A 12533-nucleotide genomic window follows, 5' to 3' on the forward strand; every position below is an offset into this window, starting at 1 on the left:
CGGGAGCCCATCTTGCCCCTGGGTTGAGTGCAAGGGAGCGCCCGGATGGGCGCCCGGGAGTAAACCGGCACCCTTCTGGCGTGGGGCGGTGCGAGAGGGAGCTCAAGGCGGCCCCCGGGAGAAAGGCACCCAGCCCGGGAATGGGGTCTGGTTCTTCTCCTTTCGCCCCAGCTACAGGCGGGCAGAGAAGAAGCCCGCCCGTGTGAACCGGAGAAGCAAACAAGCGGCGGTGCACAGAAGCTGGCAGGCGAGTTGGGGGAGCAGCTCGGAGGCTGGGAAAGGAGGCGCTTGCGCTTCTTCTGTTGCCGGGGAACTGGACGCCGGCTGCCCCTGCCCGGTCCCGCGCCCCCGCCAGGAGGATCTGCAGAGGGGGAGGGGGGCATCAGAACCGGGCGCCCCGGGCGCCCCACCTGGCAAGAAAGAGAAGCTGTAAAGGGAAAGGAAGGTGTGCAGCCAGGTCCCGCCCTGTCCCGGCTCCCCGGGGCGTCTCCGCTCCGCAAGATGCGCGGCAAGAGCAGAAAGGAGAGCCTTTCCGATTCGCGGGACCTCGATGGTTCCTACGATCAACTAACCGGTGAGTTCCCCCCAAACTGGCAGCGCATTCTGCTGAGAGCCGCCGCCTTTGCTTGAGGAGGGGGAGGGCTAGGAAGATGCAGCATCCCTGTAACAGCAAACTGGGTGGAGGGTGAAAGAGGTCCCACGCAGTAACTGTTGTCGACCCAGCACCACCTGCCAAAGGTGGGGTTTTCCTCCGTGCATCCTTGTCACGATCTAGGGAGGGGTTCTTTAGTCCATTTCTGAACAAAACTTCCACTTGCACAAAGTGATGGTGCCGAGGAGAGGGTGTCGGGTTAGGACGCTGATTTTGTCCCTTGCCATCTCGAAGTAGGTGAAGATGCATGTTTGTACGTGTGCATGACTGAATGGATTTACAGGCTGGAAAACAGAACCTTTTTACTGCTTGGCTCCTTAAAATGGTCCAAGGTCTGGAGCTAATGCTGGCTGCGATGCCTTCTCCCAAGACTCGAAGGAGATCTTAATGAACTTACTCCTCGGTCTAAAACCAAGGTAGAAGTTGGACAAGATCCCCTTGAGATGGACAAGGAAATCTTCAATAAAAAAAATAAAATTCAATCAGAAGGAATTCATCTACGTCTTTCTGCTGCCTCTGCTCTGTACCAGGGAGATGGGAGGCATAGAAATTTAATAAATAAATATTTATTAGAGGGTCTTAGCCGACTACAGAAAGCACAGACCCCGATATCTATACAAAGGGCTAGTAGGAAGAGATGCCTTCCCTATCAGGAACTAACAAAACCTCTTCAGAGGTCCGGTGCTGTCCGTGGTGCTGGAGTTTGTCAATGCTGCTGGGCTCTCCTCTGCACACGGAAGAGCAATTTCCTCTCTCTGTTGGCCCTGAACGTCATTCAAGCGATTCGATGCCTGCAAAATTGGCTCTTCAGCCACAGAGATATTTTGAGCTCAGTAGAAATTCAAAGCCCACATGATGTCTTGTCTCTCAAGTGACTTTAACACATCAATATGATTTAAAATCAAAATGCAATTTAAAAGAAGCTTAGGTTCCTCCCAGTTGTGACCTTTAATTGTGGAACTCCTGATCTTGTGCCATTCATATTTTGCTATCCAGGTAGGAGTTTGATTTCACAGTATATTAATCAGTCTTCATATTTCCGTGTACCCTTTTTATCTGAAGGGAACTGAGCAGAATTAAAGTCAAGAATTTTTGTGTTCTTCAACTCTCCCTTCCACACAATCAATGGAGCCATTTATCCCTGGTTGATTTTTGATACTATAAATTCACTACTGCTCTCTTTTTCTTTTTACTTTTTCATGTAGTTTTATGTTTAATATAAAGTTATAAGCAACAAAGAGAATATTATTAAAGACAGCTACAAATCTCAGGTCTTGTATAACACATATACTTTGAGGGGCAAGTGGATAAAAATAACATAATAAACTTACTACTTAGTGAAATGCTGGGCACTCGTTATGCAGCACACATACAGTGAATGTCTATATGTTATATTTTGATCATCTCTTCTTCATTTACTAATGGACAAATTCTCTCTTGGAACTAAAGTTCACATCCTAACTGCTGAAAAGAATATGTATATATGACTTTTGCTCTAGTTCCATTTCCTGTTTTCTTTATTTTTGGTCAACCTTCTCACTGTTAACAGACATTACCTTGCTATTAATTCCCTTGAATCATTCACATTCATCTTCTTGTCAGCTTTTTAGGCATAGCTGTTGCGCCTATAGTGGCAAAAAATGTAGCTGGTCCAGAGACTTAATGAGGGACCATGGAATACAACAAAGTACTTTGGGGAACTTAAACCATGGCTTTTTAAGACCACACACAATTACTATTTCATGTTTTGGTATCACTTGAACTATAGGAAATATTTCCTAATTGAGCTGTAAAGAAAGTTCCGTGAATATTCATCTCTTATTGATAGTATTGGAAATGGATATTTCTTCCAAGAGTCCAAGTTGCAGCAAGTTATATGTGCAAAAGTGTGGAACACAGCTGAAAACAGTAAACTGATATTCTAAAATTCATATACTCCTGTGTTTCTTTATAATACTATCCAAATAGCTAACTGGCTGCTATCAAGTTAAGCTTTATTATTATGAGTGTAATAACTTTTGATCTTCTGATATTGTTGTTGTTGTTGTTATAATTATTATACAATATAGCCTGAAGTGGACTCTGGCTAATGTATAACAGCTAATATTAAATGAAATGAAATTGGACAGTTTGAACTAAAATCATTAAAACAAAGCAGGATAGCCTCCCCCCTCCCCCACCACATGCACATTGACCCCAGATTTGGGACCAAGTTTTAAAGGCTTTTCAGAAGCCCAGGACACCACTTCCAGGGCATCCTTTTTTGAAAACTCCAGTTCCATTTTAAAACCCATGCATCTAATTTATTGATCATCTTACCCCTCTTCTACTTCCTTCAGTCTTACCTAGCACTTATTTTTCTAATTCATTATCCACCTGTGTCACATGACAAAATGTATTGTTTTGTTTATTTTTCTCTCAAGAAATCTCTGAGCTTTTATTTGATCCAGATCGGATGTATTGATCCTTCTTACAATCTGTGATACCACTCGTAACTTTCTCAAAATCCATAATTTGAAATACCTATCTTCTTTCCCTTTCCATTTCTCAGTGTCTACTTTTCAAAGATGAATTTGCAGCTTGAAATATTGTTGCTTTCACCTTTCTAATTTTTGTTGTCACTGAAGTATCCTCCGTCTTCATAATCTCGTCTAAGGTTCGCATTGTCTTACTTCCTAGAATTAATCTTTTCTTGAGCACACTGTCCACCTCAAGTTTAAGAAAACAAAGTATCTTCCACCTTCACAGCTATTAGTTTAGTCAGCATGCTGGTTGACATGGATCTGGATTTCCCACTTTCTATTTCTTTCTCATAATAGCTTAAATCCTCTTTACTTTGGGATAACGAAGTGATGCCTAACTACAAATTTCAAATTGTTAATATTTTGTCTCTACTTTTAATTCTGGTTCTCCCCCCTCTCTTCTAAATCTATCATTGTTTTATTGTATTTACTTTTACATAAAAGAAATAAGTGCTGTTATATAGATAGTCCTCAACTTGCAACCATTCATTTAACAACTGTTCAAAGTTACAGTAATGCTGAAAAAAGTGTCTTATCCCTGGACCTTACACTTACAACCGTCACAGCATTCCCACAGTCATAATCAGAATTCAGTTGCTTGGCAACCAGCATATATTTATGACAGCTGCAGCATCACAGGGTCATGTGATTGCCATTTACGACCTTCTGGGGGGTGAAGGTTGGGTTGGCAAGCAAAGTCAATGGGGGAAGCTGTATTCAAGACTATGTGATTTGCTTAACGACTGTGGCACAAAAGTTCATAAAATCAGATGCAATTCACTGAAGTGCAGTGTTTGATGATGGAAGCTCCCAAGTGTGGCCATAAGTCGGGGACTACCTATAACTCATATCGTGCATCTTGGTCACCATCCTAAAAAAACAACCCAACAATCTTTTGAGAACAAATACCTAACAGCAGTTTATTCAGTTTTGTTATGCTGGCATACCTTTTTGTTTTGTCAGGCATCTTTGTCAATGTCATGAAAGAAAGTGACGTGGGCAAATAGGAGATCTGTTTTTTTCACCAATCAAATCTAGATCGGGGCTTGGCCACGCTTCATTTGTAAATCCCCTTTATAAAGGTTTTCCAAGGAAGCAGGGAGGTTTCCTGCCAATTGTCTACATAAAAAGCCTTAAGTAACAAGTCTGAAATAAAAAAAGTTAATCCAAGTTTATTAAAATCCTAAGGATGATTGTGTGAATTGATACAGAGTAAGAAACAGAAAATCCTCTCTGCTTTTTTTGGTTTATGTCATCCTCCCTGAAGCACAAACTTCTGAAAATGGTTCTTAGCCCTAGCCATTGACTTCTTGGGATTGGCCTTAGGAATCCCTGGAAGACAGTTTAGTGGTCAGGAAAATTTTGTGCTCACATTCCTCGCCCAGCTTAGAGTCCAAATATGGCATTACAATCATGCCAATAGAAATTGCAGTTTCACTTTCAGCATTACATCTGGCTAAAAAAACAATCTGCTTTTTCAAGGAAATGGTAGTAACAACATCTTATCTTGTTACTAAATCTTAAAATAAGCTACAAAACAGGTACAGTTGTTGCATTCATTTATAGGCAGTTGCAGCTGTTGTAAAAATTGAATATTCTTCGCAAACAAGAGTAAACAGAGTATTTTGCTGTATGTATGCAACTGCTTGTAGTGAATAATTGGCTATTTTTTGGTACATTATAGGGTACATTTTCGGTACATTTTTTAAGAGAAGAAGGACCTTGCAGTGGGTTAAAACTGGATGATAAGTATCTGCAGAAATGGCTGTGCAGTTTATTCATATGAGTAGCCTTTCAGTAATACCACCTGAAAATCCACAAGCTCTCAAAGTGGTCCTGTAAGCAATCAAAATGCTAAAAAACATTGCTGCGTGCATGAAGAAGAATCTATAAGCATTAATTCTATACCGCTCTAACTCAAGATTGTTAATTTATAATAATAAAATTATTACAGTGATTTAATTGAATGCCACTTACCATTGGAAGTGGTATGTTTTTGTTTTCTAACTTGAAGGTATTACAGTAGTGCTAGTGTTTCTTTTTTTTCCTTTTCTTTTTCTACAATCCCAGGGGTGTTATTTTTCTTAAGGCTTTCTGCATACTGTAAGCATCAGTGGAGCCTCTTCTATCCAAAATAACAGTGAAGTAATGAATAAATAAGAGTACATTACAGGCAGCAACGACTGAATCCTATTGTCTTCAAACTTCATGAAAATGATTAATTGTCTCCATCTTAAACCTCCCCTAATACAATCTAAACCTGTAGCACACAACAGATATAACATTGGATATAGCAAATTTTTTTTGAGCTGAGAGTTTAAAGGTTCACTGTGAAGGAAGCTAAAATATGACCTGTGGATTGGATATTAGTTCCCAAGTCTTGATCCTTCGTGGCCTTTAGACAGTCTCAGCTACACATGGGAAAAGGAAAAAAAAAGATGGTCTCAATCCTAGATGCATACATTTCTATTTTGGTAGCCACTTCACCACCACGGTGCCTTGATTTCCCTAGAGCGTACAGCCATCTACCTTGCAACTTCTTTGTCGTGCAGTTGCTGCTGAACAGCTGGTGCAAAGACAGTTGCATTTGGCAGTGGGTGAATGATCACTATAGAAACAGCCAGCAATGAATGCACTTGGGATGCTGACAAGGCCTACATTTCCTTCACTCCCTTAGAAGTGACAGGTAAAGGGCTACTGTAAGTCATGTTGCTTCTGTCAAACCGCTCAGTGGGAAGCCTGCACAGGCTTGCCTACTGTATATGGTAGCCAACTTCTATCTGTCATGAATCTCCTCATAGCAGAACTATGGTTCAAAGCCTGTTAGCCCTGCAAGGTAGTCCAGACAAGAAGCACAAGCAAGAGTACCAGTTCTACCTTTTTGTAAGGTTACATTAACAGAATCAAGCAATATCAAAGGCATTTCTCTCCTCCTTTCCTTTTATTCTCTGGAAAAAATTGAGAGGGCCTCTTCTGAAATGATTCTCTTTCTGTGAGCTGAGGTATCTTTAATGTTGGTTTCCAGTCTGCAGTTCTCCCTCCTATCTCCCAAGGACACTCTCACGTACCATTATGTACTGTAAGCCAAGCATGGAGTATGGTCCTGTCACCTTGAAGACAACAACAACAACAACAACAACAACAACAACAACAACAACAATAATAATAATAATAATTATAATAATAATAATAATAATAAAGTTGGAAGGGCAGGAAACCTTATACCATTTCAGGCAAATGGCTGTCCAGTCTCTTCTTAAAAACCTCCAGTGTTGGAGCATTCACCACCTCTGGAGGCAGGTTGTTCCACTGGTTAATTGTTCTAACTGTCAGGAAGTTTCTCCTTAGTTCTAGGTTGCTTCTCTCCTTGACTAGTTTCCATCCGTTGCTTCTTGTCCTGCTTTCAGGTGCTTTGGAGAATAGCTTGAATCCCTCTTCTTTGTGGTAGCCCCTGAGATATTGGAACACTGCTATCATGTCACCCCTCACCCTTCTCTTCGTTAAACTACACATACCCAATTCCAGCAACCGTTCCCTATATGTTTTAGCCTCCAGCCCCCTAATCATCTTTGTTGCTCTTCTCTGTACTCTTTCTAGAGTCTCAACATCTAGAAATGGAGGTGTGACGACCACTTTCAACTTTTTCTCTGCCTAGGAGGAAGCAATTAACATTATAGTATTTCATATACAGTTTGGCTACCAGGCCACAGCATCATGGACCAGGCCTTCCACCTACTTGTCCCCTATCTCAAGTGGGATATTTTGAAGGGCTGCCTCACATTCTATGGCCTAAAAAAGAAGAGATCTGATCACTGTATCCATGATGTTATTGTATTAAATATACAATTACACATATATTTAGAAAGCAGGGTGGTATGAAGTATTTCTAATTCTATGATACCTTGCAGTGTGTGTTTCTGCACGTGTACACATGTTTATGTGTTTGTAAGTATCTTCCTTTCCATACCATTGTCTTCTCACCCCCTTTAACTCTTTCAACACCCCAAGGCTTTGGTCTCTGGTACAATCTTGCAAATTCTCACATAAACTGTCTGGTTTCACGCTTTGACGTCTGTGGGGATAATGGTTCTCACATAAAGAAAGCTTTCCACCACATGCTCATGGGGGGAGGGGGAGTTTCTGGGCAATTCCTGAATGCTGACAGGACTATGAAGTGATCTCACTTATCTTGCTCACTTTGAGATTTCAAGTGCCAATTAGTTTGCTGTAATTGGGGATGCTGCATCTTGTGAACTAAAATTTGCACTATGAAGATTATAGGTATATATATGTACTTTGTGGCTACCACCTTCTTTCTGTGTATTTTGTCCATTTCTGAGACTATGGTCTCTTTTGCTTTCCTGGCTTGGAAACTCTCTTGTTGCTCAATTTCAATCTTGTAATTTCGCTCAATTTCAAATAAGATATTTATTTTTCTAGTGGGCAGATGTGCTGTATGTGTGCAGTTGAGTACTGAAGGCCGTTTTTGTAATGTAAAACATTTGAGTTATTCAAGACATAGGGAGGACAATATTTTGTATTTTGTGTTTCTGCTTTGCAATGTTCAGCCTGTTTGAGTTGGGCAAAAACTGAACAGGACATCTTAATCAGGACCTCTCAGTTTGGAGAGACAAAAAATAAATGAGAAAATATTGGTCCAGCAACAAATTTGCTTTGAGTTGTGAAAGCAGCTTGTGCTATTTTACTTACATTGGGAATATGGTGTTGTGCAAATTCTGTAAAACAGAATAAAAAGACAGAAGTTGTCTAATTTCAGCTTTGATTTCTTGAAGTATTGGTTATCAGTTTCCTTAATTTCCAGACAACGTGGCCCAAAGTTGAATAAAATGGCTGCTTCAGTCTCCTTCATCTGGAGATTAGGGAGGAGAATAATAAGAATATCTGCATTGCTGCTTATGCAAATTTAATGAGCAATTCTGATGAAATTCAAAATTAGAAGAATCAGCTGTTTTCCCTGACCTTGTTATTTGTCTGATCAAAACCAAAGAGACTTTCACCATATGGGATTAAAGCAATGAGTACCATCTACTCTCCTGTATAATAATGCCTCTTTTGGATACTATCTCTATCATGACAGTACTTTGGGTGTCTTGGGGAAATTTAGTGTCCAGGCTGAAACTGCCCAATCAGGAGGGATTCAGGATTTCATGCTCCTATGCAGTAAAGACACGAACTGGATTTGGTTTTCTGGGTGGGTAGAGCTAGCGGTCTGAAAGAGGAGGAGGTTTCTGCAATTCCATTGTCATGGACAGCTCACTTTCTAATGAGTTTCAGACTGGTAGTTATTTTAAATTTCTGCAGAGCTGGAAAATCAGTTAAAATGTGTAGCAGGTTCTTGATGTTTCTAGATAAATTCTCAAATGGGCTTGGAGAATTTCCTGTTTTGACTGTTGACAATATTGATGAAGCCCTGTTGATGTGAACATGGAGGTGGCCTGGATAATTGACACTATTTGTCCTAAACACTCTCTTTGCTCTAGCAGAGCTTAAGCAACAATTTTGTTTGTGAGGAATCCACGAATGCAAGACAGGAATATTTGGGTGTCAAAAACATCTGAAGTCCTCCTCCATGACAATGGATGCATCAAAGAGGGCCTATATCTGTCCCCTGACTGCATTTGCATCAAATGGGCCAGCAATCATATCATATGGCTCCTCCTACATCAAGGTGGAAGAGAGTCTTAATACTGTTTCTAGGGAAGTCAGTCTAACACAGTTAAAAATTCATTGTAAGTAGTACGGTACTTATTCTTTGTGGATAAAGTTGATTAGATTGCCTCAATTTAGCTTCCATTATTGGGGAATGTAATTTTTGGCATTTTCTTGTTGAGATTGTTTTAGAGCTTGTAGATCTGGAGAGGTGAAGTTTGTCACCTGCTTGCTTGATCTTTGCTATTTCCAGCTGATTAGATAAGCTCAACTCATAAACTGTACCTTTTTAAGGCAATTTTAACAGCCCTACTGAACAGCCCTCCCTTACTTCAAAAATCTCTGTGAGTATAGGTTGATATCAAATATTTTATTCTTGAATAATGTGCCTGAAAAAGTGGTAACTTTGCAGTTCTGAATTGACCCATTTCAATTATATTTCATCCATAATGTAGTACTGAAATTGTTTTGGTTGTCTTGAATAACCTGATTCTGAAATTAGGTGGGAAAAGCAGTCCTGCTAGTTCTGCTAGGCCCTTCAGCAGCTTTTCATAGTGTCATGGTATCCTTTTGGGCTATCTAGTGGAGGTAGAGCACTATTTTGCAAATTCCAGTCCTTCTTGTAGGGATTTCTGTTGGAACCCAGGACATCAATTTATATTGTTCCCCATGCTATTTGGTTTAAATATATAAGTGTTGTGGGAGGTCCTTCAGAGCTTTGGAGAAGGGTGCCACTAACATGCAAATGATATCCAGCTTTGCAGCACTTGTTCAGCAAGGGTAGATCAGACCAAGAAATGAACTCCAACTTCTACTGAGGCTAACTATATCAGAATCTTGCAAGTCTGATTGGGTTGTAGGAATGTCCTTCTTATGGTTCAGTGAATTAGGAAAACATCTGCCTGAGTCCAGTGGTGGGATTCAGCCAGTTCGCACCACTTTGGCAGAACAAGTACCGGTAGCTAATTTTTTGTTGCCTGGGCCCAGAATAGACTTACGGAAGTGGCATCCACACAGAGAACCAGTTGTTCACATATTTGAATCCCACCACTGCCTGAATCTCTCTGAATATCATAAGTCTGTTGTTAAAACCAAGTTTTACCCCTCATCATCCTGGCAACAGTGCTTGCAAATTTGTGTCAAGGTGATCTCTCTTTTTCTACACTTACTTTTTTAACTCTAAGGAAGCAATCATTACCCTTGAACGTTGCTTAATCCCAATAATGAACCGGATGGGACCGAATAAAATGAAGATACTCAGTAATGAAAAAAGCTGAACTCAAGCAAAGTGATGGAACTGCAATCTTTCAGAAAGATGGGAGTAAGGAAGCATTAGCTGACTCTGACTCCAGCTGTCAGTGGATTTGCAAGTGGCAATTGTGGCAAGGGGTGGGTCTGTGCTACCATGGCTAACATGCCAACCATGACTGTTCGTGAACCTGTTGGACTTAATGATAATTATATGCAACAGGTTGCTACCTATCTTGACTACTGCAAACTGCTCTGTGCAAAGTACAGGAAGTCCTCAACCTATGACCACAACTGAGCCCTAAATTTCTGTCATCAAGCAAGACAATTGTTAAGTGAGTTTCGCCCCATTTTATGACCTTCCTTGGCACAGTGGTTAAGTAAATCTCTTCAGTTGTTAAATTAAAAGCACAGTTATTAAGTGAATCTAGCTTCCCTATTGACTTTGCTTGTCAGAAGGTCCCAAAAGGAGATTACATGACCCTGGGACATTGCAACCACCATAAATACATGCCAGTTGCCAGTTTTGATCATGTGACCATGGGGATGCTGCAATGGATGTAAGTGTGAAAAACGGTCTCAAATCACTTTTCCCAGTGCTATTGTAACTTTGAACAGTCATTTAAAACAAATGGCTGTAAGTCGAGGACTACCTATAACTCTTAAAAAAATATCTGTAAATTATAGTAAATTATACTATCTGTAAAATATAACAACTAGGCTGATAACTCATGTACGATACAGGAATCACAGGATACCTATGCTGAACATGTACACTGGCTATCAACTGCCTATGGGGATCAATTTAAGATGCTGGTGTTAACCTTTGAAGATTTACATAGCCAAAGAGCTTAGGGCCTAACTATCTGACAGGCTGCTTCTCATACTATGTTTTACTCTGGTTGCTTAGATTGAGACATGAGCCCCATTTGAAAATAGCCCTGTTGCCAGAATCATGCTTCTATTACAAAGAAAAGAATTGTGTCTTATGTATCTTCTGGGCTATGGAATACTGTGCATGTGACCTCTTTTCTTCCAGGATTTAGGAAGCTGATACAATATCCACCTCTGGTGGTAAGTTTTTAATTGTTAGACATCAAATTGTTAGACATAGACATATTTTAATGGTCTTAATTTAATTTTGATTTTGATTGGACTGAGTTTATTATCATATTTTGTATATGGCTGTTGACAGCCATCTTAAATATCTACAGTACATAAACAGAAAGGTAGGGCTAAACATTTAATAAATAAATATTGGCATACAATATTAGGAATATGGCAGGTCTTGAGAAAGAGCAACTCTAAACCTACCCATAATTGCAGATGTGGTTTATAGAGGTTGTGTTGCATAAACTCATATTCACTTTAAAAACTGGTGGGTGAAATCCTTTGATTCAGATAATGGGTGAACAGCAAAGAGAAATATGGAATTATTGATTTTCTGGGAGGTATGTTCTCTCATCTCAACTCTGATTGACTTGTTCCTGCATATGTAGCCTTTAAATTTCAGAAAGATTATAAAATGAGTTTATTAAAATGAGAATTACCCATTGGGGAACTTTGGGTCAGATTAAAGTAAAGGCAGATTGGTTTTTCTAATGAATGGCTATCCCACTCCTCCCCCTGCTTTTCCTGTTTTCGTTTTTTTATCAGCAATGGTTTCATTAAACAAAGTGCTTTTAGTTTGGTCTGAGGCAGATTGCTACCCTGAAAAGCTGGTGATTAATCAACTGGGTCAATAGCTTCTCTTTTTACAGTTGGTATATATAGTAAATGCTGAAAGGGGCTTCAAAGATTGTTGGACTCTGAAAAATTGTAGACAAATTTGGTGACATCCTGGAAACTGGAGATGCTATTAATATAATTGAGACTGGAGACTGCCCTTACTGAACAGCAATTGCAAAGAATGTCCATTTGCAAGAAGTCAGTATAGCCATAATAATACAAATGGTCAGTGGAGTTACATCTTCCTGGGATAGACAGTAGCAATTCAACTGGGGGACTGTTGTATTGTGATCATGTAAGACAGGGGGACGGGGCAAAATTTAGGAAATCTACAAAGGGCTAGGTGAAAGTTCTTTCTTAGTCGTGTTTGCTATCCTGTTAAGTCTCAGTAGGATTTTTAATAGGGTTCCTTGAAAGGGGAGGGGGAAATGCTAAGGAGGTAGGAGACAAAGACAACCTGGATGCACAAAAAGCTCAGCAAAAATAAAAAATGTCACACATGTAAAAGATGAAAAGAAAGACAGGTCATCAACAAAAATCCATTGAACAGTGCAGATTTATTTATTTTATTTTAATTCCATTTATATCCCACCCTTCTCCGAAGACTCAGGGCGGCTTACAAGCTTAGCAGTAGCCTTCATTCTATGTATATGCCTGCTTATTAGGGCTTTCACACACACCCCAAGCGGCATTATTACAAAGTCAGCTTAATT

The 12533-nt window shown here is 40.0% G+C and overlaps 1 protein-coding gene across 3 annotated transcripts in view; it reads left to right on the forward strand.

Annotated features, from left to right (window-relative positions):
- Nucleotides 1–501: 501 nt before the first annotated feature.
- Nucleotides 502–12533, forward strand: part of KCNIP2 (potassium voltage-gated channel interacting protein 2) — a gene marked incomplete at both ends in the record, with an annotated part of 121812 nt that continues 109780 nt past the window's right edge. For all 3 annotated transcript variants that reach the window (XM_083364381.1, XM_083364384.1, XM_083364385.1), the window contains one exon: nt 502–574. In XM_083364381.1, the coding sequence (XP_083220507.1) occupies nt 502–574 (73 nt within the window). The remainder of the gene's footprint in view (nt 575–12533) is intronic.

Source organism: Vipera ursinii (genome assembly GCF_947247035.1).
Source record: "Vipera ursinii genome assembly, chromosome: 5".
Classification (NCBI taxonomy): domain Eukaryota; kingdom Metazoa; phylum Chordata; class Lepidosauria; order Squamata; family Viperidae; genus Vipera; species Vipera ursinii.